The following is a 25677-nucleotide window of genomic DNA, read 5'->3' as shown; positions in this document are numbered from 1 at the left end:
GAAAATGAACAGGCCTCTTGCGAGTAAGCCCACAGTGCCCCACCTTATATGTCCAGGTGGTTGATGGCATCGTGGTTATTGGAGGTAAATGTCCCCCCCCAGGGGAGCTGCCCGGCCTGCCCGCCTGACCGGGCCCACCGGCTCGGGGATTCCAGAGACCCGAGGCCTCGTGGGAGGCGGATGGCGGGAGGCCGGCGTGCTGGCTCCTTTCCCCGCAGCTAGATCAAGTGGCACAGCGCAGGCAGCTGGCAGGCACCCCCACGGAGGAATCGAGCACTATGTTCAGAAGGCTGCACTCGATCTTCAACTCCGGGCCGCAGAGGAAGGCGGACGTGGCCGAGAGCCCCTACTCGGACAGAGCCAGCCCCACCGTGAGGCTGATCCGCAGCAGCTCCATGTACGTGGTCGGGGACCACGGAGAGAAATTCAGCGAGTCCTTGAAGAAATGCAAAAGCCCCAGCAGCACGGACACCAGCCTGTCCTACCTGCAGCAGGAGGGGGACCGGGCGTGGATGTACTCGCGCACCCAGGACTGCCTGCAGTACTTGCAGGAGCTGTTGGCCTTGCGGAAGAAATACCTCAGCAGCCTGGACGGCCTGAAGCCCCGCCGCGCCCACGGCCTCTCCTCTACCTCCTCTAAGTCCTCCAAGAGAGGGGAGACGGCCCCTGGCCAGTCCACCTCCAAAGACAGAAAGGTAAGCGCTGTGGAGACGTACAGCGTGGAGGAGCATTCCTCCGAGAGCTCAGGGGCCGGGTGGGAACATGGCTCACCCCCTCTCTCCGCGCACACGCAGCTTAACTTGTCTGCGCTTTCCGAGCCACAGCGCCGTCCTCCTTCGAGACTCCCACCGCGCTCTCCTCGGCCTGGGGCAGGGTGGCAGTCCCCTGTTGCCCATCTTCCTGGAGGAGGCCCTGGGGAGGAGCGGTGGGTGGTGTGCACTGAGCAGCCCGGGCGGGGGCCTGGGGCTTTGCTGGCAGGCCGCACTGCGTTCGCGCTGTGTATTTGTCACTGACCGCCGGCTTGGTGGATGAGATGACGCTTGTGTGGCTTCTAAAAGTCCCAGGGGCGAGTGCGATCTTCCTGGGAACTAGGTGCAGTCCAATATGTAGGTGCTTAGCTCCACGGGAGCCGAACAACTGGAGGATGTGCTCCAGCTGTAGGTTGGGCCCAGGCCCCCCGGGGACAAGGGCGCAGCCTCGGGAGAGCCTGTGACTTCGAGGAGATTGCCTGCCAGCTTTGCTGGGCACGGGAAGCTTCAAGCCCAGGCAGCGCAAGCAGGAAATTAGTGCAAGGAGTCACGGGCAGTCATCTCGGTGTTTCTGCTTATCCCGGTGTTTGTACACGTTATCTTTCCCTGAGCATTCGATTAATGCCGCGGGGGGAGCTGGGGGGGCTGGGAGAGACTCCCGGAGCGCGAAGAGCAAGCTGAGGCTCAGGAACCTGCTCCGACAGGACCTCCAATTCCTTCGGGCACTCCTTCCTTCACCCCTCAACAAATTTTTTTTTGTTTCTCAAATGCCTGAGGTTGGAGGCTGTTTTAATCGTTTCCCTGATGCCCGGACAGTGGCCCCGGCTCTCCCACTCCTGTTTCCGCGGAGTGTGCTGTGGGCTGTGGAGGCCCCATTACCGTTGAACTGGCCGGCTATCAGATCTCCAGGGCTTGGCTTCCCCCGACTGGTTTCAACCGTCTGCATTTTATCCCAGGTGGGAGTGGTTTAAATAACCACTTTAACTCCGAAAGTATGTCAGTGTCCCAGTACCGACTCTTGGGTTCCAGAACTGACCCTGTGACCAGCCAGCTGTGGATTGGTGAGCCAGGACCCTTCCTCCCGGGTCACCTCCCATGACAGAAGGGGCTGCAGTGGGTTCTGGACTCCCTCCTCACTTGAATATCCTGGGGTTCTCCGCTCTGGTTAGCTTCCCTTCAGGCACTGCATTTTCCTGAAAACAACAACAACAACAACAAAAATGCAGTTCTCTCTTTATAAAGCCTAGCTCCCTCCCTCCCTGCGCTCCCTAGTCCGGCTGTCTGAAGATTCCAGGGAGGGCTTAGGCACAGAACGCCCAACTCTGGCCCTGTGGAATGACACAACGTGCGCATTTCCTCGGGAGATGCCTCTCACCATGATGTAACCGGGAAAAAAGTTTTAAAATGGCTTTGAAGTCAGTCAGGCCAAGACCCGAGCTTTGGTTCTGTCTTTACCAGCTGTGTACCTTTGTCCGCTTGAGTTGACTTCTCTGGGCCTCGATTTCTGTAGCATAGAAATGGAAATAAGAATACACCTTGTGAAGGAAAAGCAAGGTCCAGCCTGTGATAGGACCTGGCACATAGTAGGTCTTCCAGTGCTTACTAACTCTGAAATGGAAGGTGCGGGAGGCTTCTTAGCCACCGGCAGACAAGCTCTCTCCTTCGTGGCTCCTAAAGAAAGAGTCGGATGCTGGGTGTGCCTGAGACACAGCGGGTGCCGTCTCCGTGGCTGGCCAGGTGGCCTGTGGCGGCCTGCTCTGTGCGTGGGAGGGGCAGGGGACCAGAAAGCACCTTTCTTCTGGAATGTCATCCCTTTCCTGCGTTGGTAGAAAACACCTGCTGATCTTCAGGTTTTGGCAAACACCATTCGTTCCACTGACCCCTTGTTGTGTGCTGAATTGTGTCTCCCCAAAATCATATGTTTAAGTCCTAACCCCCAGTACCTCCGAAGGTGACCTTATCTGGACCTAGGCTGATTAGAGGTGAAATGAGTTAGGTTGATTGCGAGCATTAGGGTGGGCCCCTAATCTGACAACACCAGTGTCCGATAAGAAGGGGAAAATGGGACGGACACACACACACACACACACACACACACTCCCGGGGAACACTAGGCGAGGTCTGGAGTTGGCTGCCACAAGCTGGGGACGCCCCCAGAAACTGGGTGGGACCTGGAACACATCCACCCCTAATGTTTTCAAAGAGAACATGGCCCTGACACGATCTTGGCCTCAGACTTCTGGCCTCCAGACTGAGAAAGTAAGCCTCTGTTGCTCCAAGCAGCCCAGGGGGTGGGACTTTGTGATGGCAGCCCTAGGAAATGAGCACAGCCCTGCACAGAATTAGCCTTTTCTCCTCTCTCCCATTAGTCTAAACACACCCCTGTTGTAGCATTTATCCCATCCTCCCGTGGCACGTTGCCTGTGTGTCTCCTCTCGTGCACAGCAGGGACTCTGGTACACGTGATCTCGCCGAAACAGCATCTTTGTCATTCTTCTATCCCCAGAGCACAACCGTGACTACTTCTTGGTCACTTACCAAAGCTTTATAAACTTTAAAGTCTGGTCTTCTGTGCACAGATCACGGAAGAGCTGGCCTCCGTGTAGGGATCGAGCAGTGTTCTCTGGGCACCATAGCACCATGCAGACCTTCTCTCCACAACCACTGCATTTTCCTGAAAACAACAACAACAACAACAACAACAACAAAAATGCAGTTCTCTCTTTATAAAGCCTAGCTCCCTCCCTCCCTGCGCTCCCTAGTCCGGCTGTCTGAAGATTCCAGGGAGGGCTTAGGCACAGAGCCTTTCGTGGGGGTTTGACCCCACGAAAACCAGCCCCTGGCCTGGCCACAGAACCTGCGCTCCCCTGGCTCTCTCTCTTTTCTGGAAAGATAATGGCTTTCAGGCTGTTCTGTTTAAAACTCTCCGTAAGAAATACAGGTTATACGCAACTGATGAATTATTGAACACTACATCTGAAACTAATGATGTACTGTAGCTAATTGAATTTAAATAAAAAAAAAGAAATATATTTTAGATATTGACCTAGTTTATTCAATACAACCAAAACAAAAATTTCATGAGATACACTTATTCCTATTCTCTATCTGGTACCCTGATATTTTTTCAAAACACTCGATACTGTTCTTCTGTTGTTGTTGTTTTGCATGTTGGTCATGACACACTAAATTTATTTCACAAGCCACTCCAGGGTCCAGACTGACACTTTCTCACACCCTGGTAAGGCATTCCAGTAGGGCCTGCTGAAATGTTAACAGTGGCTAAGGCATGATACACCAGGGTGCCAAATGGTTTGGTGTCCCAGCCCCCTGGAGATAAGACAGCCGGGACAAGTACCCATGTGGATCGGTGGGAGGAGGGAGTAAGGACAGGCCAGAAGGAAGGCGAGCCTGGGGTGGATGCGGGAAACCCCTCCTGGCCCCTGCACCGAGGAGGTCCTGGCCAGGCTCTGTGACAATCTGTTCCTCCCTCCAAATAGGAAGTCATTACAAAAATGAATGAAACACACGGTTTGCAACGTTTTGATATCAAAACAAAAAACCCACCTCTGAGGACTTTTGTGTCAGCATCGGGTATGAGCTATAGTTTGGGACTCATTGTTTAGATGCTTCAGTGTTAGAATTTCCAACACACTGCAAAATTCAAGTGGCAGGAGGAGGCCATATTTGAAGTGGGTCCTGTACTGGAACATAGAGTTTCTGAACCAACAGGGGCAAAGCCACACAACCCCCTGCCCTGGGCACCTCGGGTGTTCCTGCCAGCGAAGAGGCGCATTGCCAGTCTCCTCCACACACCTCACCCCTGCCCCCCTGCCACGGCCCAGGTACAGTCAGGCACCACCGGCAGTTAGTCCTGACTTCTGATCATCCTAGAAACATGCTGAGTCCCAGCCCCAGTCTACAGAGGAGAAAACTGGGTCTCCGAGACAGGAAGTGATTTATGTAAGGCTGTGCACCCGATGAGGAGAGAGCCGGGATTTAAACTGGGTCCGCGTTGTGCCAGAGCTCAGACTCTTGTCAATGGAGCCACAATGCCTTTCAATCAGAAAACGTATCATATCTGTCAGATGGGGGAGTGCGCCCCGCAGGATGAGGGAGCAGGCTGCTTTATTGTGCACCCCCGGGCCAGGGAGAGTCATCAGAGAGGTACCCGCTTCCTACCCCGCATGGAGTCGGTGCGAGGGCGAAGCTCTCTCACAGGGGGTGCATGGCCGGGCTCCCTTGGGCAGGAGAAACCTGGACCTAAAGCATGCCCTGAAGGCGCACATCAAGTTCTCTCCTCTCCACAATCCATGAGTCAAATTTCCCTCCATCTCAACACCTTCCCTGCACATGGCTACCCCTGACTCTACTTTTACTCTTGGTCCCTGTAGCACTGAAGCCCTGAGTGTGGATTGTCTACTTTTGCACTAGGAGGAAAGCCGGGTAAACAGTGTGGGCTCAGCTACAATGCGAACGTCACAATGGGGCAGATTGTATCTTCAAACCATTTCAACAGAAATACGTTTTCATTCTTCCTCACTCATTCTACAAAGTATCTGAGATGAGCCACCTACCAGGAGAATAAAGTAGGAGCAGATATTGGACAATCGGGAGAGAATAAAACATCAACAGAAAATCAAGACTATGCAGATCATAGAGCTGATTCAGCAGCTACAGAGGAGCGTCAGGTTCGGCTCTGTACCTCTTAGAAGCTACCATAAAAAGAGAGCTGGATCTATATTAAAATTCTGTCTAAGAGGAAGAACCATACCCTTTGGTCAGTGGAAGTGAGATTTTTTCCCAGCTTTAAGTTCCAGAATTTCTCACATGGGACCTGATGCAGAAACCATGTGTGATGTGGCTAGTAATGCCCTCAACAATATTTAAGTAACAACTCATCAATAGATATGTCTGTCCATCCTCCCTCCCTCCATTCCTCCCTCCCTGCCTCCCTTCCTCAACACATATTGTTGTTGTCAGGAACAGGGTGTGTGTCAGGGGCTGTTCTAAATACTGGTAATCGAGTCAAAGTCCCTGTCCTCATGGGTGGTCACGCTTGTGGCAAAGCAAGGCAGTAAACCAGTACACACGTTTCTGGTGGTGACTTCTCAGAGCCCCTGCTGCGACGAGCCTGACCTGCATCTTCCTGAGGGTCCAGGCAATGGCACCTGGGCACGTAACTTCTGTCCATCCCTTCTGGACCCAGCAGAGAATTCAGATGCCAGAGGCATGGATGGACCACACACCCTCCCGCCGATCTTTGTCAAAAGCCTCCGAAGATGTGGTGCACCCTATGAGAGAAAAATGTCTGTGAAAAGTAAAAAACTATCCTGTTGTGTTTCTTGCTATTTGACCCCCTCACCTCAGCACCTTGGAAAGCGAATTCTCCCTCTGCAATCTGTTTTGGGGTCTTGTCTGGGACATGGCTGACCTCAGTCTGTGTTTCCCCCCCTCACCTAGTTCTTTAGGTAATTTCTTCCAGCTGCTGGGAGGGGCTCTAGGATATTTGACTTCCATCTTTCTACTCCTCATAAAGACTGCTTCTCTCAGCTTGGCTTTTTTTTTTTTTTAAATAATAGCTTTAATTTACATACCACGAAACTTATCCTTTGAAGTGTATTACTGAGTGGTTAGTATCTTCAGAGTTGTGCAACGTATCACCACTGTCTAATTCTAGAACATTTCATCACCCATTTCAGCTTTTTTTTTTTTTGGTGGTAAAATAAACATAATATTTACCATTTTCAACATGGCACTTCTTAGCATGTTCAGTGAGTGCTTTTTAAGTGTCCCCAGCTTATGGGTAATGAAGTGTATCACAGTTAATAAATTCTTAAGAAATTAAATGTTTCTCTTTGGATGATTTTATATAAATTTCTTTTAGAGGAAAATGTGTAACACTGGACACCTTTCAAATTGTTAATTGTCAGACAATAACCAGAGTTCTTCCCACTAGTCTTCCATGAATTTTTCCAAGCAATCGTTTATATAAGCCCATAGTACTGCATCCAAAAGACTATTAAGCCTTAGTTAATATATTTTTAGAACACTTTATGAAATGTATTAGTAGTACACTAGAAAAGGAATCCATTAAGAGGTCAGGGAGTCTCTAAAATACTTCATTTAGGAATCAGGAGAATGTTTTTTATAAAAGGTCTGATTATTTCTTAAAATATAAAAGTCTTTTTAAGTAAGATACACTTTAAAAAATTTACCACTTTAACCATTTTTAAGTGTACAACTCACTGGCATGAAGCACATTCACAATGGTGTGTAGCCCACTACTCTCCTTTCCAGAACTTTCTCATCACCCCAAACAGAAAGTCTCTATCCAGGAAACAGTAACGCCCCATTTTCCTGCTACCCCAGCTCCTGGTAACCTCTATTATGCTTTCTGTCTCTATGAATTTGCCTACTCTAGGAACCTCAGATAGATGAATCATATACAATTTGTCCTTCTGTGACTGGTTTCTGTCACTCAGCATGTTTCCCAGGCTCATCCATGTTAATGGGTTGCATGTGTCCAAACTTCCTTCCTTCTGTACAGCTGAACAGCTTGGGTTTTGATGGTTGGTGAAGAGGAAGAGTTTGCGATAAGGCTCACGCTGACCAGAGTGCTTGTTAGCGTAGGTTGGTTGCAGTGCCCCAATGGAACACTGCTCAGATGGTTTGAGCTGGACATTTTCTGAAGCTAGGGATCCTGGTCACCCACCGCAGACAGAAGAAAACATATTAATTCTCTTATGGGTCATCTAATTCTGAGCAGTTTGGATTCCTGATATGTCTGCTTGGATGAACTAGCTGCAAAATGCACCCCATCCTTGCACCCCGCCCTACTCCACCCCAGCTAAAGAAATTCGCCTGCTATAATGGTTTAAAAAGAACCAATGGGATTCTGAAGAATGTTTGCCAAAAGTGATTGATTTTTATTTAAAGTAGTTTTATTCTGGCAATAGTTTGTTTTCAGAATCAATTTTCTATTAAGGCCATCCAATCCTGGTTCATCAGATAGGACCATGTCAATAGCAAGTAGAAGAATTCTTTCTCCTCTATGGCAGGAGGATCTGAATCCAATTCATCTAAAAAGATCCCAAATCATCCATGTATAATATGCATATATAATTTCATATGGGATAGAAGGCAGATTCTAGATCTCTTTTTACATCTCTGGGAATTATTTTTCAGATCTGCTGGGGAGACTTTGTGCAAACACAGTGATATTAAAATGCAGGTTTTCTGGAGCATCAGTTACTGGGAGAGTCTCTATCACTTGGCCTATATCTGGTTTGCAGAGCTGAAAGGTGGTACTGATTCAATATGAGCTGCAAAGAACATTCTATTTTGCTTGGCACAGCTCTCCACAAGATGACAAACTGTATAATGATGATTGATAACAAAGTATATAATTCCTGCAGCCCCTCTCAGTCAGACCACAAGATGGGTAATTACATTCCCCAATCTATCTTCCAGGCACATGCTGTTTGCTCAGCCTAGAAATAATACTTTGTCCCCTCTTTTCCTCTTTACCACACCCCATTCACCTGGCTAACTTCTTGTCTTTTAACAGCAGAGAAAGCATTTCCCTAGGAAGGCACTTCTCACATTCACAATCTAAGACAGTGGATTTCTTCCCCTCCTTGTGTCTGACCCCCATCTAGCACTTAGCACCCAGCACTGTAATTGTCTGTTCATTTGTTAGTGCTGCTACTGGCCACGAGCTCTTTGAGTGGGGGCACTGTGTCTTATTTATCTTTCTATCTCCAACCTCTTGCATGGCTCCAGCCACATAGCAGACTTTCAATAAACCAATAACCTGAGAAACTCCAACTGTAATTTAAGAAGGTTTCTTTTCTTTCTTTTTTTTTTTTTTTTATTATGTTATGTTAGTCAGCATACATTACATCATCAGTTTTTGATGTAGTGTTCCATGGTTCATTGTTTGCGTATAGCACCCAGGGCCCTCCTTAATACCCATCATCGTGCTCTCCTTAATACCCATCACCAGGCTAACCAATCCCCCCACCTCCCTCCCCTCTAACACCTCAGTTTGTTTCTCAGAGTCCATAGTCTCTCATGGTTCGTCTCCCCCTCTGATTTCCCCCCTTTCATTTTTCTCTTCCTTCTCCTAATGTCCTCCATGCTATTCCTTATGTCCCACAAATAAGTGAAACCATATGATAATTGACTTTCTCTGCTTGACTTATTTCACTTAGCATAATCTCCTCCAGTCCCATCCACGTTGATGCAAAAGTTGGGTATTCATCCTTTCTGATGGCTGAGTAATATTCCATTGTATATATGGACCACATCTTCTTTATCCATTTGTCTGTTGAAGGGCATCTTGGATCTTTCCACAGTTTGGCTATTGTGGACATTGCTGCTATGAACATTGGGGTGCATATGGCCCTTCTTTTCACTACATCTGTGTTTTGGGGGTAAATACCCAGTAGTGCAATTGCTGGGTCATAGGGAGCTCTATTTTTAATTTTTTGAGGAACCTCCACACTGTTTTCCAAAGTGGCTGTACCAACTTGCATTCCCACCAACAGTGTAAGAGGGTTCCCCTTTCTCCACAACCTCTCCAACATTTGTTGTTTCCTGCCTTGTCAATTTTTGCCATTCTGACTGGTGTAAGGTGGTATCTCAATGTGGTTTTGATTTGAATTTTCCTGATGGCTAATGATGTTGAACATTTTTTCGTGTATCTGTTAGCCATTTGTATGTCTTTGGAGAAGTGTCTGTTCATGTCTTCTGCCCATTTTTTGACTTGATTATTTGTTTTTTGGGTGTTGAGTTTGAGAAGTTTTTTATAGATCTTGGATATCAGCCCTTTGTCTGTAGTGTCATTTGCAAAAGTCTTCTCCCATTCTGTGGGTTGCCTCTGTTTTGTTGACTGTTTCCTTTGCTGTGCAGAAGCTTTTTATCTTGATGAAGTCCCAAAGTTCATTTTTTGAAAAAGATTTTATTTATTTATTTTTACGAGAGAGAGGGAGAGAGGGAGCACAAGTGGGGGGTGGGGAGGGAGGAGCAGAGGGAGAGGGAGAAGCAGGCTCCCCACTCAGCAGGGAGCCCGATCTGGGGACTCCACCCCAGGACCCTGGGATCAGGACCTGAGCCAAAGGCAGACGCTTAACTGACTGAGCCACCCAGGTGCCGTTAAGAAGGTTTAAGAAGAAAACTTACAAAGTTTGGTGGAAGATCTAGAAGAGTAGTAGATCTGTTGTTTTCACTGAGTGGAAAGTTATCTTTTATTTTTAGTGGAGTGGAATATAGTTTGAGTATATTCATATAGAATCATATCCTAATAATTAAAATATCCAATGTGTAATGGATCAGAGTTCACCATCAAAAGGACATTTTGGGTAAACTTAAAAAAAATTTTGGATAATAAAATTATATTATATTAGATAAATTTATAAAACACAGAGAAGTATAAGAAATAAAATAAAAATAACTTAGAATCCTACCATTTAGAGATAATCACTATAAAATATTTAGGTATATTCTCTTTCAATCATTTATTTCCTGAATATTTGCATATATGTGTATTAGGGTTGTCAGCTAAAACAAAGGATGCATTTAAATTTGAATTTAAGATAAGTGATGGTTTTTTTCTTTAGTATAATTATGTCCATGCAATGTCTGGTATATATTTATACTAAAAAGTTATTCATTGTTTATGTGAAATTGAAACTTAACTGCTGTCCTATACTTTTATTTGCTAGTTTTGACAACCCTAATGTATGTGTATGTATGAATTTACTAAATTTGGTTTATACCATATACTTTTTTATAATCTCTTTTCAGTTAATATAATATTTTGTGGATTTTTTCCCACCCCTCATTAACTAGTCTTTGAAAACTAAAGTTTTAATGGCAAAAATGTAACAACTCACATTCTTTAAGTAATTGTGAAGAATTACAAATAAATACATACTATTCTATAAGGCATGTTTTAGTGATTCCTATAAGTGTGACTAATGGGGCAAAGTTTAAAGATCATTCATTTTTAAAGATTCTTCTACATATTGCTTTCCAGAAACATTTTATAATTTACACTTTCATCAACAGTGAGTTAGAAAGCACTTCATATTGCATTTTATTAGCACCTAGTATTGCATTAATTTAGAAAGCTCACTGATGTAATAAATTGCATTATTATATGTACTTTTCTTTGATTATTGCTTGAGCAAAGAATGACCCCTTTAACTTACCAAACCAATGTGCACTTCTTGTTTAATCGATTGCCCATTCATGTCTTCTACATTTTTCTTCTGGCTCTATTAAAGATTTGTTATTTCCATGGACTCATATTAAGAATATGAGCATACTGTCTGCCACATGTGCTAAGATATTTTCTCCAAGTTATTATGTGTGTTTTAATTTTATTTGACATTTTCTGGTGTATAAATACTATTGATTTTTATGTAGTCAAAGATATCCATTTTTGTCTTTGATATTTCTTCCATTGTTTTCCTGCTTAGAAAGCCTTCTATGTCTCAAGGTCAGCTGTGTATTTGCCATTTTTCCCCTTTTTTGATAGTTCCATTTTTAAAAACCCATCTTTTATTTATCAGCAATGTATTTTGACAGGAAGTGGGAAGTGAGAATCCAACTTGAATTTTCCCCAAGTAGCAAAGTTTCCCACCATATATTGACAAATTCATCCCTTCTCTCTCCGGATTGTAATGTTTCACTTACTGCATGTGTGGGTTTTATCCTATTCTTCAAGGATATGAATTCAACTGAATTTAATCAGGCTTCTAACTGTTTGATAAATGTGAGCAAATTTTTTCCACTCGGTGTTTTGTTAAAGTGGAATGATCATTTAGATGACGTATAAGGTGAGGAACTACCAGGTGTGGGCAAAAGAAATAGTGGCCTTAAGGTTAAAAAGCAGAGAGGACAAAGACTAAGTCTATCAACCTGTGAATCTATAATATCTACGATCAAAGAGAGAAGATGTGTGGCTACGCTTCCAAAATGATTATAATGTTTAGTTATGATAGGTCATGCCAAAGTCGAGTTATACTAGAGTTTGTGACAAACTTCTTCCTTTTTTTTTAAAGATTTTATTTATTTAACAGACAGAGAGACACAGTGAGAGAGGGAACACAAGCAGGGGGAGTGGGAGAGAGATAAGCAGTCTTCCCGCCAAGCAGGGAGCCCGATGCGGGGCTTGATCCCAGGACCCTGGGATCATGACCTGAGCCGAAGGCAGACGCCTAACGACTGATCCACCCAGGCGCCCCTTCTTCCTTCTTTTTATCTCTTTGGACTGATTTTCTCAGCTCTCTTATCTACTTCACTGATTTTTTTCTTCAGTTCAGGCAAGTGTACCATTTAGCTTAAATTTTGTTGAAATTTTGTATGTGGGTATATGTATGTATGTAATTAAATTCTAATGACTATATCTTTTTTCAAATTGCTTGTTTCTCATAGCTTCAGTTCTTGTTTCATAAAGTCCCATTTTTTCTTCACAAACTCCCACTCAGTTATGGGTACACACTTTCTTAGGTGTTGTAATATAAAAGGGATAAGGTAAATATCACTTTGAACTTGGTCTTAAATATCCATTCCAAGGATGGCAGAAGGCAAAGAAGATGTGTTAGAGCTTTTAGGGTTTGTCCTCAAAAGCTCTTTATTTATTTATTATTATTTTTTTTTTGGTGATATTAAATTGCTTGTGGATAAATTTGAGCTGTTTTGCATTTAATTTCACGCAGCTGAGTGATCCAAGGGAAAATGGTCTCTCTAATCTCAACTAGTTCCACATCTGATCCTGGAAATTTCATCACAATATATGGACATTCATATTTCCAGGTATTATTTGCTCAACAGAGTGTTATCAGTACTCCATAAAAATAGGAGTACAGAGTTCTTAACATTTGCCAAGTTAAATCCAAAAGGATATATTAGCAACATGCAAGCTGACTGGAGAAAATAAACATTAGGTAATAGCTGTATATAGCATATATTCATTCATCAATGAATAATTACCACTCCATGCCAGACATTGAAATAGGTACTCAGCATTCATAGGTGGAATGGTAGTCTGCCCTGACACAGCCCATTGTCTCAAGCTGCAATCCTCAGCATCACTGGTGTGTTGAGGTTCCTTGGCAGAGAAACAGATAGAATTCCAATCAGAGTGTTGGGAGTTGTGTATATCCCACAACCTGTCTCATATAGGCAGGGACTGGTGGTGAGCATATATCATAAGAGTCTTAACTGTGAGTGTTAGTTGCCAAAGTGTTGCCAAAGAATTACAGTTGAGTTCATTTGGGGAAAATACAAAGAGAAAGGTAAATTGGAGACCCAGGCCTGGTGTGAGGGGGATGGGACAATGAGGCTTGGAAAATGATAACCAAGGCCACAGAAGGTTACATGTGAAAGGCACATTGGAATGGAGTAGGCAATGCAATACGGATGCTTTCAGCCCATGTGCCTTCTCCCCAGGGCTGCTATGGGGTCGACAGCAAAGCACCACGAGCCCTGTGGAACTGGGGCCTGAGCAGGTGCAATGGGAAGGCTGCCCAAAGAAGTAGTTAAAAAATTTCGGGCTAGAAGAAAAAGTCAAGATTGGGAGGGACACAAGAGAATGTGGCAGTGGAGGCAGAAAAGGCCCACAGAAACTATGGGAAGGCAAAACAAACAAACAAACAAACAAACAAACAAACAAACAAACAAAAAACAGCAAGCTAGAATCAGCCTGGGTTTAAACCAGGACTTGAAAAGACCCAAACATGTAGCTCAGCCTTGGAACTCAGAAAAGTCACCACAGCATTCATTTGGAGACATGTAAACATATATTTTATAAGGTGCAACAGAAACTCTGTTAACCAAATCCTGTGTGACTGACTTGCAAGACGGCTTGATGCTTCCCATTCTCTCCATCAAGCAGATACACAGAGAGCGGAGTACTTACAGTTAGAAGCCTACCCCAAGCTAGGGTATTACTGGCAAAATGCAAAATGACATATGTGTTAAGCACTAGCTTTCATAGCAAAAAATTACAAAAAAGCCAAAGATCTGACAATAGGGGACTCTGGTTTGTTCTGCCAGTGGGTCTGCACAATGGAGAGCCAGGCAGGGTTACCAGGGCTGAGGAGGGTCTTTGTCTACTGCTGGGAGTAGTCATCAGGATACACTGAGTGAAGAAAGCAATGTTTACAGCTGTATCTTGTAGGCTACATTTTGTTTTTTAAGAAAGTGGGTAAACACAAATATAAATTCACGTTTGCTTATATTTTCAAAAGGAAACAATGGAGAGATAAACAAGAACCTTGGCGCCTACCCACCACGAAGCTTAGCAGAGGTGAATGCCAAACACTAAACCCAGGAAGCAAACAAAGATGCAGGCTGAGGGAATGCGTTCCCAGGAGGGGGTCCAGGTCAAGTTTGGGGACTGGGAGGGAAAGGTAGATGTTGGGTGCACCCCTGTGGGGGATGCTCTACACCCCCTGTTGGTACAGGAAGCAGAGCATGGGCAGATGGAGTCCTTTGCTTGGCGCTCTGCGTGCCGAGGAACAGGAGGTACACAAGAACACAGTGAGTCTGGGCACTGAAATCCCGGGGCTTTGTCCTCTTTCTTCAATGACCTGTGTTCTGTCCCCTGGGGTCCTGTCCCTTGTGTCCTTGTCTTGATAGAGACATTCTTGTCTGCACTTGCAAAGCCAGGGAATAAGACTGGCATTTGAGATTTCTGTCCTAAATCAGACCCTGAGGTGGGGATTTGTGGGTGCACTGGCTCCCTCTCCCATGCGGGGGCCCCCATAGAGCAGTGGTTCTCCCTGCCGTGTATTAGAATCACAGATTGTCTGAACCAATGGTCTGGGAAAGAGCCAGGTATAGATAGACATTCTTTAGGAGCATCTCAGGAGATACCAATGTCCAGCTGGAATTGGGATACCCTGTTATGGAACCACCCTGACAGGGACGAGGGAGAGGTATACTGTCACTGGCCCCCCCGGGCCAGGCTCTCAGACTCATTCAAGGGATGCTGCTTTCATTTGCAGGGAAGGAAGGCAGGGGTGAGGAAGGAAGGAAAGCAATTGTTTGTTCATTTGCATTTATTTGTGCCCTGACTTCATTCCATGAAGGGTTTGGGGGGAACTGACAAAGGCAGTTGGGGCAAGTGGAGGAAGCTGTCCTTTGGGATAAGACTTGGTCACACAGGTATGTGTGGGTCAGCCACAGATAATGTCACCAATGTCTCATTCTCCAGACACACCAGAATCTACAAGCTCTTTTAGCAGAAGCAAGTTTTGGAATGGTAATGTATTGGATGGGCCAGCAGAGACCCCAGAAGTAGGACTTGGAAGAGCAGTGCTGGCTGAGGAGCTTCTATGTCAGGGTGCCCCCGAAGGCAATCACTTCTCAGCCTCATAGAAAGGACAAGGTATGGGAGGGAGACCTGAGTCTCAAATCCTAAAGCTTGAGGCTTTGGAAACAAAAAATATATTTGAATATTTGGAATAACCAACAAGTGTGCAGCTGAAAGGGTCTTTGTCTACCAGTTTTGATGGACAGAAAGTATAGGGGCTAAAGTGGTAATACATATGATGAAGATTTATTTTTTAACTTGTAAATGTGATCCTCGAAGGACAATACTTGAGGAGTTTCTGGATTTATGAGATTTACGAGAAGCCACCATCAAGGGTTCCTGTTAACATGACTAATGGTTGTGGTCTCACTGGTTTCTAAGCCTTTGGTAGTTAAGACACCAAAGCCGACTCTTTTCTAAATTCTTTAATAAATGAAAGCAACAGATTCAGGCTGCTCTGAGCTGCTGGCCAAAGTCTACTTCCTGGAGACACTGAGGGATGAGCAGCTTACATCATTTTGTAGGGTGACCCCATGAAAAAGAATGTGATGCCCACATGTGAGACTGAGACCCTTGCCTTAAACCAAACACTGGTGGAAGTTGCTGAGTCAGAGACTCAGAGGCACCTTTTTCATGAGTTCTGAGATACAAAGACCTACAGACCTTGCATCCCTATTAAATAATATTTATCCCTCCTTTGGGGTTCAGTCCAGATTGTGTGGCTTTCTCCATTCTATGTTTCTCTTTCACTTCACAAAAATAATTTCTAAAATGATGTGTCAGAGGAGAATTAGGTTAGGGACTGAAGACCATGGAGCCTAGAGGAGAGAACAGTCTAGGAGAGGGGTAGTCTACTGGAGAATGAGCTGACCCAGCCCATCTTGATGGATGAGTAGGAATCAGACAGATGAGACATTCAAGACAGAGGTGCCACTAAGAAAAACCACAGGAGGGACAAGAATTGTGACCTGCCTTCAGAGGTGGGCCCTCCTATCGTCTGCCTGCAGGAAGGATGCCTGGTGGCCTGGCCTGCTGTGCTCCTACAGACTGCCAACCAATCCATCCCGTTGCAGTCCTGCTCCCCACTCCCAACCCTTGGTGTACCCGGTGTTGCCAAGTCTGGTGCATTTCGGGTTCTCGAGGGTCAAATTTTACCCCTTTTAGTTGCCTCCCTAACCCATAATGTTCTAGAAGGCTGGTCCCTCTGCTCTTTCACATCTCCCCCACTTCATTTGCTTTTCAACTGCCAGAAGCTTCTGGAAATATCTCTTTTACTGATGGCCTCTCTCTTTCTCTCTTTGTCCTTAGGTTTTCTTCTCTCTGCCCTCCTGGCTTCATTTTAGTGGGCTCTTTGAAGGGGGAGGGATAAGTACATATGGATAGTATTCCACTTTTAACACAAAAGATTCAGGCTTATGTTGTGCTTCTTAAAAATTTTCTGTAAGAAAGTGCCTTACAAATATAAAAGGAAAAAAAACCCTCTCCATTTAAAAATGTCTTCTAGTAGTATGAAATGCATACATTTCACCAAGATCTTGTATGTACATACAGATGTCATCATTTTATTTCCCAACATCCCAGCCTGTACTTTAATATTCACTTTTAATACCATCTCCCTTTAAAAATGCCCACATATGGCACAAAAACAGACTCACAGGTCAGTGGAACAGAATAGAGTCTCCAGAAACAAACCCATGGTTGTAAGGTCAATTAGTCTAAGACAAAGGAGGCAAGAATACACAATGGGGAAGAGACAGTCTCTTCGATAAATGGCGCTGGGAAAACTGGATGCACACACGCAAAAGAATGAAACCAGACCACTTTTTAACACTACACACAAAAATGAACTCAAAATGGATTTAAGACCTAAATGTGAGATCTGAAACCATAAAAATCCTAGAAGAAAGCACAGGCAGTAATTTCTTTGACATCAGCTGTAGCAGCATTTTTCTAGATATGTCTCCTGAGGCAGAGGAAATAAAAGTAAAAATAAACTATTGGGACGCCATCAAAATAAAAAGCTTTTGCACAGCAAAGGAAACCATCAACAAAATGAAAAGGCAACCTACTGAATGGGAGAAGATATTTGCAAATGATATATCTGATAAAGGGTTAATATCCAAAATGTCTAAAGAACTTATACAACTCAGTACCAAAAAACCCAATCAATCCAAAGAAGATATACTGATGGCCAACAGACACATGAAAAGATGCTCAACATCACTCATCATTAGGGAAATGCAAATCAAAACCACAATGAGATATCACCTCACACCTGTCAGAATGGCTAGAATCAAAAAGACAAGAAACAGCAAGTGTTGGCCATGATGTAAAGAAAAAGAAACTCTTGTGCATTGTTGGTGGGAATGCAAATTAATGCAGCCACTGTGGAAAACAGTATGGAGGTTCCTCAAAAAATTAAAAATAGAGGTACTATATGACCCAATAATTCCAAAACTGGGTATTTACCCGATGAACACAAAACACTAATTTGGAAAGATATATGCACCCTGATGTTTATTGCAGCATTATTGACAATAACCAAATTATGGAAGCAATCCAAGTATCCATCAATAGACAAATGGATAAGGAAGATGTGCACGCACATGCATGCGCAGATACCACACACACACACACACATGAATATTACACAGCCATAAAAAAGACTAGATTGTATCATTTGATACAACATGATGGACTTAGAAGGTATTATGCTAAGTGGAATAAGTCCAACTGAGAAAGACAAATACCGTATGATTCCACTCCTAAGTGGAATCTAAAAAAGAAACAAAAACAAATGAATAAACAGAAAGCAGAAATAGACCTATAAATGTGGAGAACAAACTGATGGTTGCTAGAGGGGAGAAATGGGGAGATGGACAAAATGGGTGAAGGAGAGTGGGAGATACAGGCTTCCAATTATGGAATGAATAAGTCATGGGAATAAAAAGCACAGCGTAAGGAATACAGTCAATGATACAGAAATAGCGATGTAATGGGACAGCTGGAAGGTATACTGGGGTGAATGCAGCATAATGTATAAACTTGTCAAATCACTACATTGTACACCTGAAACTAATGTAATATGGTGTGTCAACCATACACAATTAAAACAAAAATAAAATAAAAATGCTCACATAAAATAAAATAATTCTACACAGGGTCAGAAGAGCCCAAGTTAACGCATATTGTCACTTCTTTTCCTCCCTGAGTTCTCTTATTTACTAAATTCCTCAGACAGCTTTTTTTGGGTTCACACATTGATTCTTTTTTTCCTTTTTATTAACATATAACATATTATTTGTTTCAGGGGTACAGGTCTGTGATTCATCAGTCTTACACAATTCACAGTGCTCACCGTAGCACATACCCTCCCCAATGTCCATCACCCAGCCACCCCATCCCTCCCACCCCCTCCACTCCAGCAAACCTCAGTTTGTTTCCTGAGATTAAAAGTCTCTTATGGTTTGTCTCCCTCTCTGGTTTTGTCTTGTTTCATTTTTCCCTCCCTTCCCCTATGATCCTCTGCCTTGTTTCTCAAATTCCACATATCAGTAAGATCATATGACAATTGCCTTTTTCTGATTGACTTATTTCACTTAGCATAATCCCCTCTAGTTCCATCCACATTGTTGCAAATGGCAAGATTTCATTTTTTTGATGGCTGCATAATATTTCATTGTATATATATACCACATCTTTTTTTTTTTTTAAGATTTTATTGATTTATTTGAGAGAGAGAATGAGAAAGAGAGAGCACATGAGAGGGGGGAGGGTCAGAAGGAGAAGCAGACTCCCTGCTGAGCAGGAAGCCCGATGCGGGACTTGATCCTGAGACTCCAGGATCATGACCTGAGCCGAAGGCAGTCACTCAACCAACTGAGCCACCCAGGCGCCCACATCTTCTTTATCCATTCATCTGTTGATGGACATCTAGGCTCTTTCCATAGTTTGGCTATTGTGGACATTGCTGCTATAAACATTGGGGTGCAGGTGCCCCTTCGGATGACTACATTTGTATCTTTGGGGTAAATACCCAATAGTGCAATTGCTGGGTCGTAGGGTAGCTCTATTTTCAACTTTTTGAGGAACCTCCATACCGTTTTCCAGAGTGGCTGCACCAGCTTGCATTCCCACCAACAGTGTAGGAGGGTTCCCCTTTCTCCACATCCCCGCCAACATATGTCGTTTCCTGACTTGTTAATTTTAGCCATTCTGGCTGGTGTGAGGTAGTATCTCATTGAGGTTTTGATTTGTATTTCCCTGATGCTGAGTGATGTTGAGCACTTTTTCATATGTCTGTTGGCCATTTGGATGTCTTCTTTGAAGAAATGTCTGTTCATGTCTTCTGCCCATTTCTTGATTGGATTATTTGTTCTTTGGGTGTTGAGTTTAATAAGTTCTTTACAGATTTTGGATACTCGCCCTTTATCTGATATGTCATTTGCAAATATCTTCTCCCATTCTGTCGGTTGTCTTTTGGTTTTGTTGACTATTTCTTTTGCTGTGCAAAAGCTTTTTATCTTGATGAAGTCCCAATGGTTCATTTTTGCCCTTGCTTCCCTTGTCTTTGGCAATGTTTCTAGGAAGAAGTTGCTGCGGCTGAGGTCGAAGAGGTTGCTGCCTGTGTTCTCCTCAAGGATTTTGATGGATTCCTGTCGCACATTTAGGTCTTTCATCCATTTTGAGTCTACTTTTTGCATGTGGCGTAAGAAAATGGTCCAGTATCATTCTTCTGCATGTGGCTGTCCAATTTTCCCAACACCTTTTGTTGAAGAGATTGTCCTTTTTTCATTGGACATTCTTTCCTGCTTTGTTGAAGGTTAGTTGACCATAGAGTTGAGGGTCCATTTCTGGGCTCTCTATTCTGTTCCATTGATCTATGTGTCTGTTTTTGTGCCAGTACCATACTGTCTTGATGATTACAGCTTCGTAATAGAGCTTGAAGTCCAGAATTGTGATGCCACCAGCTTTGCTTTTCTTTTTCAACATTCCTCTGGCTATTTGGTGTCTTTTCTGGTTCCATACAAATTTTAGGATTATTTGTTCCATTTCTTCGAAAAAAGTTGATGGTATTTTGATAGGGATTGCATTAAATGTGTAGATTGCTCTAGGTAGCATAGACATTATCACAATATTTTTTCTTCCAATCCATGAGCATGGAATGCTTTTCCATTTCTTTGTGCCTTCTTCAACACACATTGATTCTGTGCCTTTCATTGTGAGTTCTCCATGGAGGTCCACCACGGTGCTTGAACTTCCCCTTCAGCCCCCCGAGACCACTGGTGGGAGGTTGTGAAGATGGTGGTGAGGAATGAGATCATGAAGAAGAATAGATCAGGACAGAGCCTGGAACCTGGTTAGGCACTCAGTAGACTTTTTTTTTTTTTTTAACTCCATATTTTATTATGCCTTATACTTTTCAATCATACTAATTTCTCTTCAATTTATACCATGACTTGAGCTCAAGTTTGGCCACTTTAGGTCCTGACAGCTCTTTCAGAGCATTTCTAGTCTATCTTGTCCTTTCTTTCCTGCTGTGAGCCCCTCATTGCCTATCAACGGAGCTGCAGGATCACCTAATTGGGTGTTTACCAGCAGGGAAAAAGTCCAAAGGAAGACTAAGTATTTTACCTAAAGGTCAAAACAGTCTCTTGAATAAGAACATAGATCTTATTATTTATTTGTCTCTCCTTGAGACAATTAGAAATCCATTGACCTACAGCAATTGTGGGTCTGGAGCATCCACCCTCCTTCCCCACTTATTTAAATTTACTTTTTAAACTCTGCAAATTCATAACTTCACATGCATTTAGTTTCAGCAGTGCTGCATTCTTTTTGGCGGTGGTGGCTTGCTTGTGTGTGGGTGCTCTGAGGCTGGCTCAGGCAACTCTCTCTCCTGCCCTTCACCTCTAGCAGAAAGCAACCCCAAAGAAATGCTCCCAGTTCAGCGCAGATGTGGCCGAGGCCATGGCCTTCTTTGATTCCATCATTGCGGAACTGGATACAGAGAAGCGGCCCCAGGCTGCTGAGGCAGAGCCTCCAAATGAGGACGTGGACTTTGATGGTGAGTGCTCCCCCCCCCCAGGGGGCAGGGGCTGGGTGGGTGGCGGTCTCTGGAGTGGGCTGTCTGATGAGTTATCAGGAACCCCACCTCAGAGTAAAGGGAAACTCACATCCACACTCCGGAGCCCCACCCAGGGCTTGCTCTTCTCCTCGGGGGCCCTTGGCTTTGGGTGTCCCTGCAGCCACCACCCGACAACATTCACGGCCATATCTGGACAAAAACTCCTTCCTGTGGTCCACTGGCCAAAGCTGAGGCAAAGCACTAAAGAAAGGGATTAGAGGGGGGGCTGGTGCTATATGGCTGTGAAGACAGAGTTTCAGTCTTTCAAGATGAAGTCCTGGAGACCTGTCACTCACCAGTGGGGACATATTCTGCACTCCTTAACTGTGCACTAAAAGATGACTCAGATGGTAAATTTTATGTTATGTGTATTTTACCACATTTTTTTTTTTTTAAAGAAGAAAAAGGAGCAGAGACCGAATTTAAAAATCTGGCTTCTGACGCTCCCTGAGCTAGTTTGGCACTCTCTGCTGGACCTGAGCGACCCTTCATCTACTTTGTCCCCCCTCTGCCCACAGGGCCCTTTGAGGCCCTCATGATCAGTGCTCTGAGGATGATGCACAAGGCAGGAGAGGAGCAGGGGGCCTGCCTAGGCCAGCCTGGGTCCCTGGAGAGCGAGCGAGCTGAGGGCTGGGCTGATGCTTTTCTCCGCCAGCCTGTGTCACTGGCTCTCTCCTGGTGGAAAGCAAGCAATTTGACCACTTCCTGAATTCAGCCCACTTTTAAATTCCATTACTTGACTATCAGTTTCTTTCATCTTTGACTTGTCCTTCTTGGCATCACTGATGATGATTTTATTCAGGGATTACTGGCCCTTGTTACTGAGGGATCAGCTTTTGGTACCAATACTAAATAATTCTTGAGTGTTTTACTTAATGCTCAAAAGGTTGAAGAGTACATCCTTGTGGTTTGTAGCTGGTCTGGCCTCAAAACACCTGTATCTGTGAAATTTAGGTTCTCATTGGGTTTGGTGGAATTTGACAGAAGGATACTCCCACGCCCCAGGCTCACTGTTTCCTGGAGGGGCATCTGCTCGCCCTCCTCCCTGACTGCAGCCCCTCGGTCCCTAACAGAGGCCAGCCCTCTTCTCGACAGTCGGGCCTGAGGGACCCAGGACATGGGCAAAAGAACAGCAAAATCCACCGAGGATGAGAAAAATAGGATCTCTTTGCTATTTTGTCATCTGCTCTTTTCGCTTCACAATATGCAGTACACCATGGGTATCTTTGCCAGTCAGTACACATAGATCTGTGTCCTTATTTTTAATGAACACATCAATATTCTGCTGTGTCCCTAACCATAACTGCAGGGTCAGATCAGATCGTGCCCCCTGCTTGCCTTTCCCATCCTTTCTAAGAACCCGCTGTGGTATCTATGCATTTGTTGTGGTTCTCAGCCTGAGTCACCACACCACCTCTCCTGCTCCTCCCTGACGCCGAGTCCTCCCTTCCTGGGACTCCTGCTTCTCTCTTCCAGTGGCCACCAGCTCCCGGGAGCACAGCTTGCACTCCAACTGGATCCTGCGGGTGCCACGCCGGCACTCGGAGGACATCGCTGCGCGTGCTGTGCACGGGACACATGGCCAGTCTCGAAGGACCATGGAGTGCAGGACCATTGGCACTCAGAGGAGACTCGAGAGGCACCCCATTTACTTGCCCAAGGCTGTGGAAGGGGCATTCAGCACCTTGAAATTTAAGCCCAAAGCCTGCAAAAAAGAGTAAGTGCTTGGACCAAGTCGTACAACCAAGATGTTTTTGTGTCCTCCAGACACCTGGGGTGGTTCTTAAGGTGCCTCGAGTCCCCATCCTATATACCAAAAATTATTTTTATGTATTTTGGGGGGAGGGAGATCTTTGTTAAAAATGTTTTTTCTTTTGGAAAAAAAAGTATAAGTGGAGTATAAGTCTATGCTTATACTCCAGCCTGGTTCACCGCTGTCACCACTCCTCACTGTCACTTTGGCTCTGGATCTGCCCTGCCCTTCCTTCTGGCCTTTGTAGCCCACGTGCTTTGTGCCCCCCTCCTTCATTGCTTCCCCACCCCCCCTCACCTTGCCACTGACAACCTGTGTGCTAGGAATTTTTAATGAGCGTTTGGGTTGAGGAGGGCATAGCACCAAGAGGGAACCAACACCAAACTAAGCAGCTGCCCCTGCCTTGGAAAGGCATTGGCCTGACTTAGATGGAGAACTTCTTGTCGGCTGGGCCCCTCCTGGCCACCTTGCTACCATTTTTTGGCCTTTCTCCCTCCAGCTCCAACTCTGCCAAGACGAGTTACCATCATTAGCCCCCAAGTTCCTATGGCCTACTTATTCAGGGCAGTAAGTACTCTCTTGCTCTGGGCAACCCAGGTCATGCTGTAGGGACCTCCCCTTTCACAAAAGAAGGGTGTATCTGGGCTCAGCCACTTGTTTTTCTTTGTACAAGAGCCATTCAACTCTGATGGGTTTGGAGCTTTTCTAAATAGCATTTTTCCTCCCATAATAATGGACTACCTACTGGACACACTGAAACCAGGCTCCAGCCCTCATAGTCCATCCTTCCCGCTCAAGGCCAGCCCAGGGGCCAGCCCCCATGATGACACTGCTTTGGCCTCTGCAAGGCCCAGCATCGGGGAGCATCTGAGGGTCTCCACGGGAAGAGTGAATCAGAGCATCCCTTCTCTGTGCAGTCAGCCAAGCCGCACTTAAACCCTCTGCCTCATTCCTCCCTTCCAGCCTGGGGAGCCCCAGACAGATCCTCTTCAACTTCTCAGGAGAAGACATGGAATGGGATGCAGAGCTCTTTGTGCTGGACCCCCTGGCGTCTCCGGGGGAGGACTTCCATGAGACCGAGAACCCCAAAGGGCAGTGGCTGCTTCGAGAGAAACTCTGGGAGTGAACAGTGCCTTGACTCCCTCCGGGCCAGTCAGCCTGACTCAGCCTGGGTCCCTGAGAACGTGGCGGCTTTCAGCGCAGCACATGGTGTTTGGAAGGGTTAAAAATGGAAATTGGAACCCAGTCAAGCCCATGAGCCCATCAGCGCTGCCCCCGGTGCCCAGTTAGTGCCAAACACACCTGCGGCCTCCCAGAGCACCTGCCTGAGGAGACTCTGGAGCCTGGCTCGCCTGGCACAGCAGGTTAGCAGGTAGGTACGGCCTGGCTGGTCTTCCAGCAGAAGGAATGGAAGGCCTTGAGTGGGAGTGTCTGGGCTCACTAACCTGGCCTCCCCTGGGGCCTGTTTCAGTTCTCTGTGCATCTGTCCAAGTGGCTGCTAACATTGTGCTCAGCACAGGAAATGAGGACCCCCACCCCCCCACTTGGATCTCTGGGCCAAAGTTGTCAGAAAGGCAGTTGTCTCTATGGGGCTCAGAAACACTCTGGTTACAAACAGAGGTTGCCTTCCTTTGTGCAGAATGCAGTTCAGGAAGCAGCTCCTTCTGCACTAGCACTCTCACGCTGTTCTAGAAACCTCTGCTGGATGACGCTGGAGATGGGGCCAATGCCCTGGCATTGGGAAGGAGTGTGTCAGGGCTCTGCCTTGGGACCTCACTATCTCTCCCAGCCCCCAAACCCAGCTTCACTTCCCACAGGTGGTCGGCTGGGGACAGCGGGAGATGAGCGGTGCTTTTCTTCAAATTACTGTACAGACACCCCTGCAACCAGTTTATGGCAGGCTGTGCCTCTCCCCTCCCCCAAATAAAAAGAAAATCAGCATCCTTATGTTCTTTTGGACTAGAAGGATTTGTGAGTTTAGTAACTATCTGAATCAGAATTACCTTTTTTTTTTTTAAAGATTTTATTTATTTGACAGAGAAAGGCACAGCGAGAGAGGGGAGCACAAGCAGGGGGAGTGGGAGAGGGAGAAGCAGGCTCCCAAGGAGCAGGGAGCCCAATGCGGGACTCGATCCCAGGACCCTGGAATCATGACCTGAGCCGAAGGCAGACGCTTCACGACTGAGCCACCCAGGCACCCCCAGAATTACCTTTTAAATTGCATTTCTCGCATACTTTTTGCATTTCTGCCTGCTCGAGTTTGAGAGCCACTGGTTCGGAGAATACATTGCATTTTGTTCATTCTTACTATTTCTTCTGGTATTCTCTTATAAAGAAAGAAGTCATCCGTTGGTGCATGCTCATGAATGCAAGCGTGCTCTTGGGGATAAGGGAGGGAGACAGACGAGGACAAACCAATAATCCAAATTAAGCCCAGAATGCTCCAGGCTAAGGCGAGTCTGAGAACAGAACAGAGCTCTCCTTCCAGGCTCACGTAATGATATTCTTATTGCTGAGTTTTTTAATAAAGAACTTTTTATCTATGTGAACCCAACTATCTGATTCTAAGTATTTATAACTCCTACGAGAAGAAAAAAAAATACGCTAATAATTATGTGGCATTCTTAGAAATCTTGTATCAACACATTTCAGATGAAAATTTACTGGAAATGTTTTAATATTTGTCTTTATTATTATTTTCTTTTTGAGTGCCAATGTC

General features: G+C 45.2%; 1 protein-coding gene across 1 annotated transcript; it reads left to right on the top strand.

The window, feature by feature from the left end:
- The first annotated feature begins 100 nt into the window (after nt 1-100).
- CUNH13orf42 (chromosome unknown C13orf42 homolog) lies at nt 101-24096 on the top strand. The gene is given in 4 exon segments (XM_035003806.1): nt 101-695; nt 20998-21145; nt 22682-22922; nt 23922-24096. Coding segments are annotated over 4 exon segments (981 nt in total). The 5' UTR covers nt 101-278.
- The last annotated feature ends 1581 nt before the right edge of the window (nt 24097-25677 follow it).

The sequence above is a fragment of the Mirounga leonina genome, unplaced genomic scaffold (assembly GCF_011800145.1).
Source record: "Mirounga leonina isolate KUSES-001 unplaced genomic scaffold, KU_Mleo_1.0 Mir_127, whole genome shotgun sequence".
Lineage (NCBI taxonomy): Eukaryota > Metazoa > Chordata > Mammalia > Carnivora > Phocidae > Mirounga > Mirounga leonina.
This window is presented reverse-complemented; position numbering and strand designations above follow the sequence as displayed.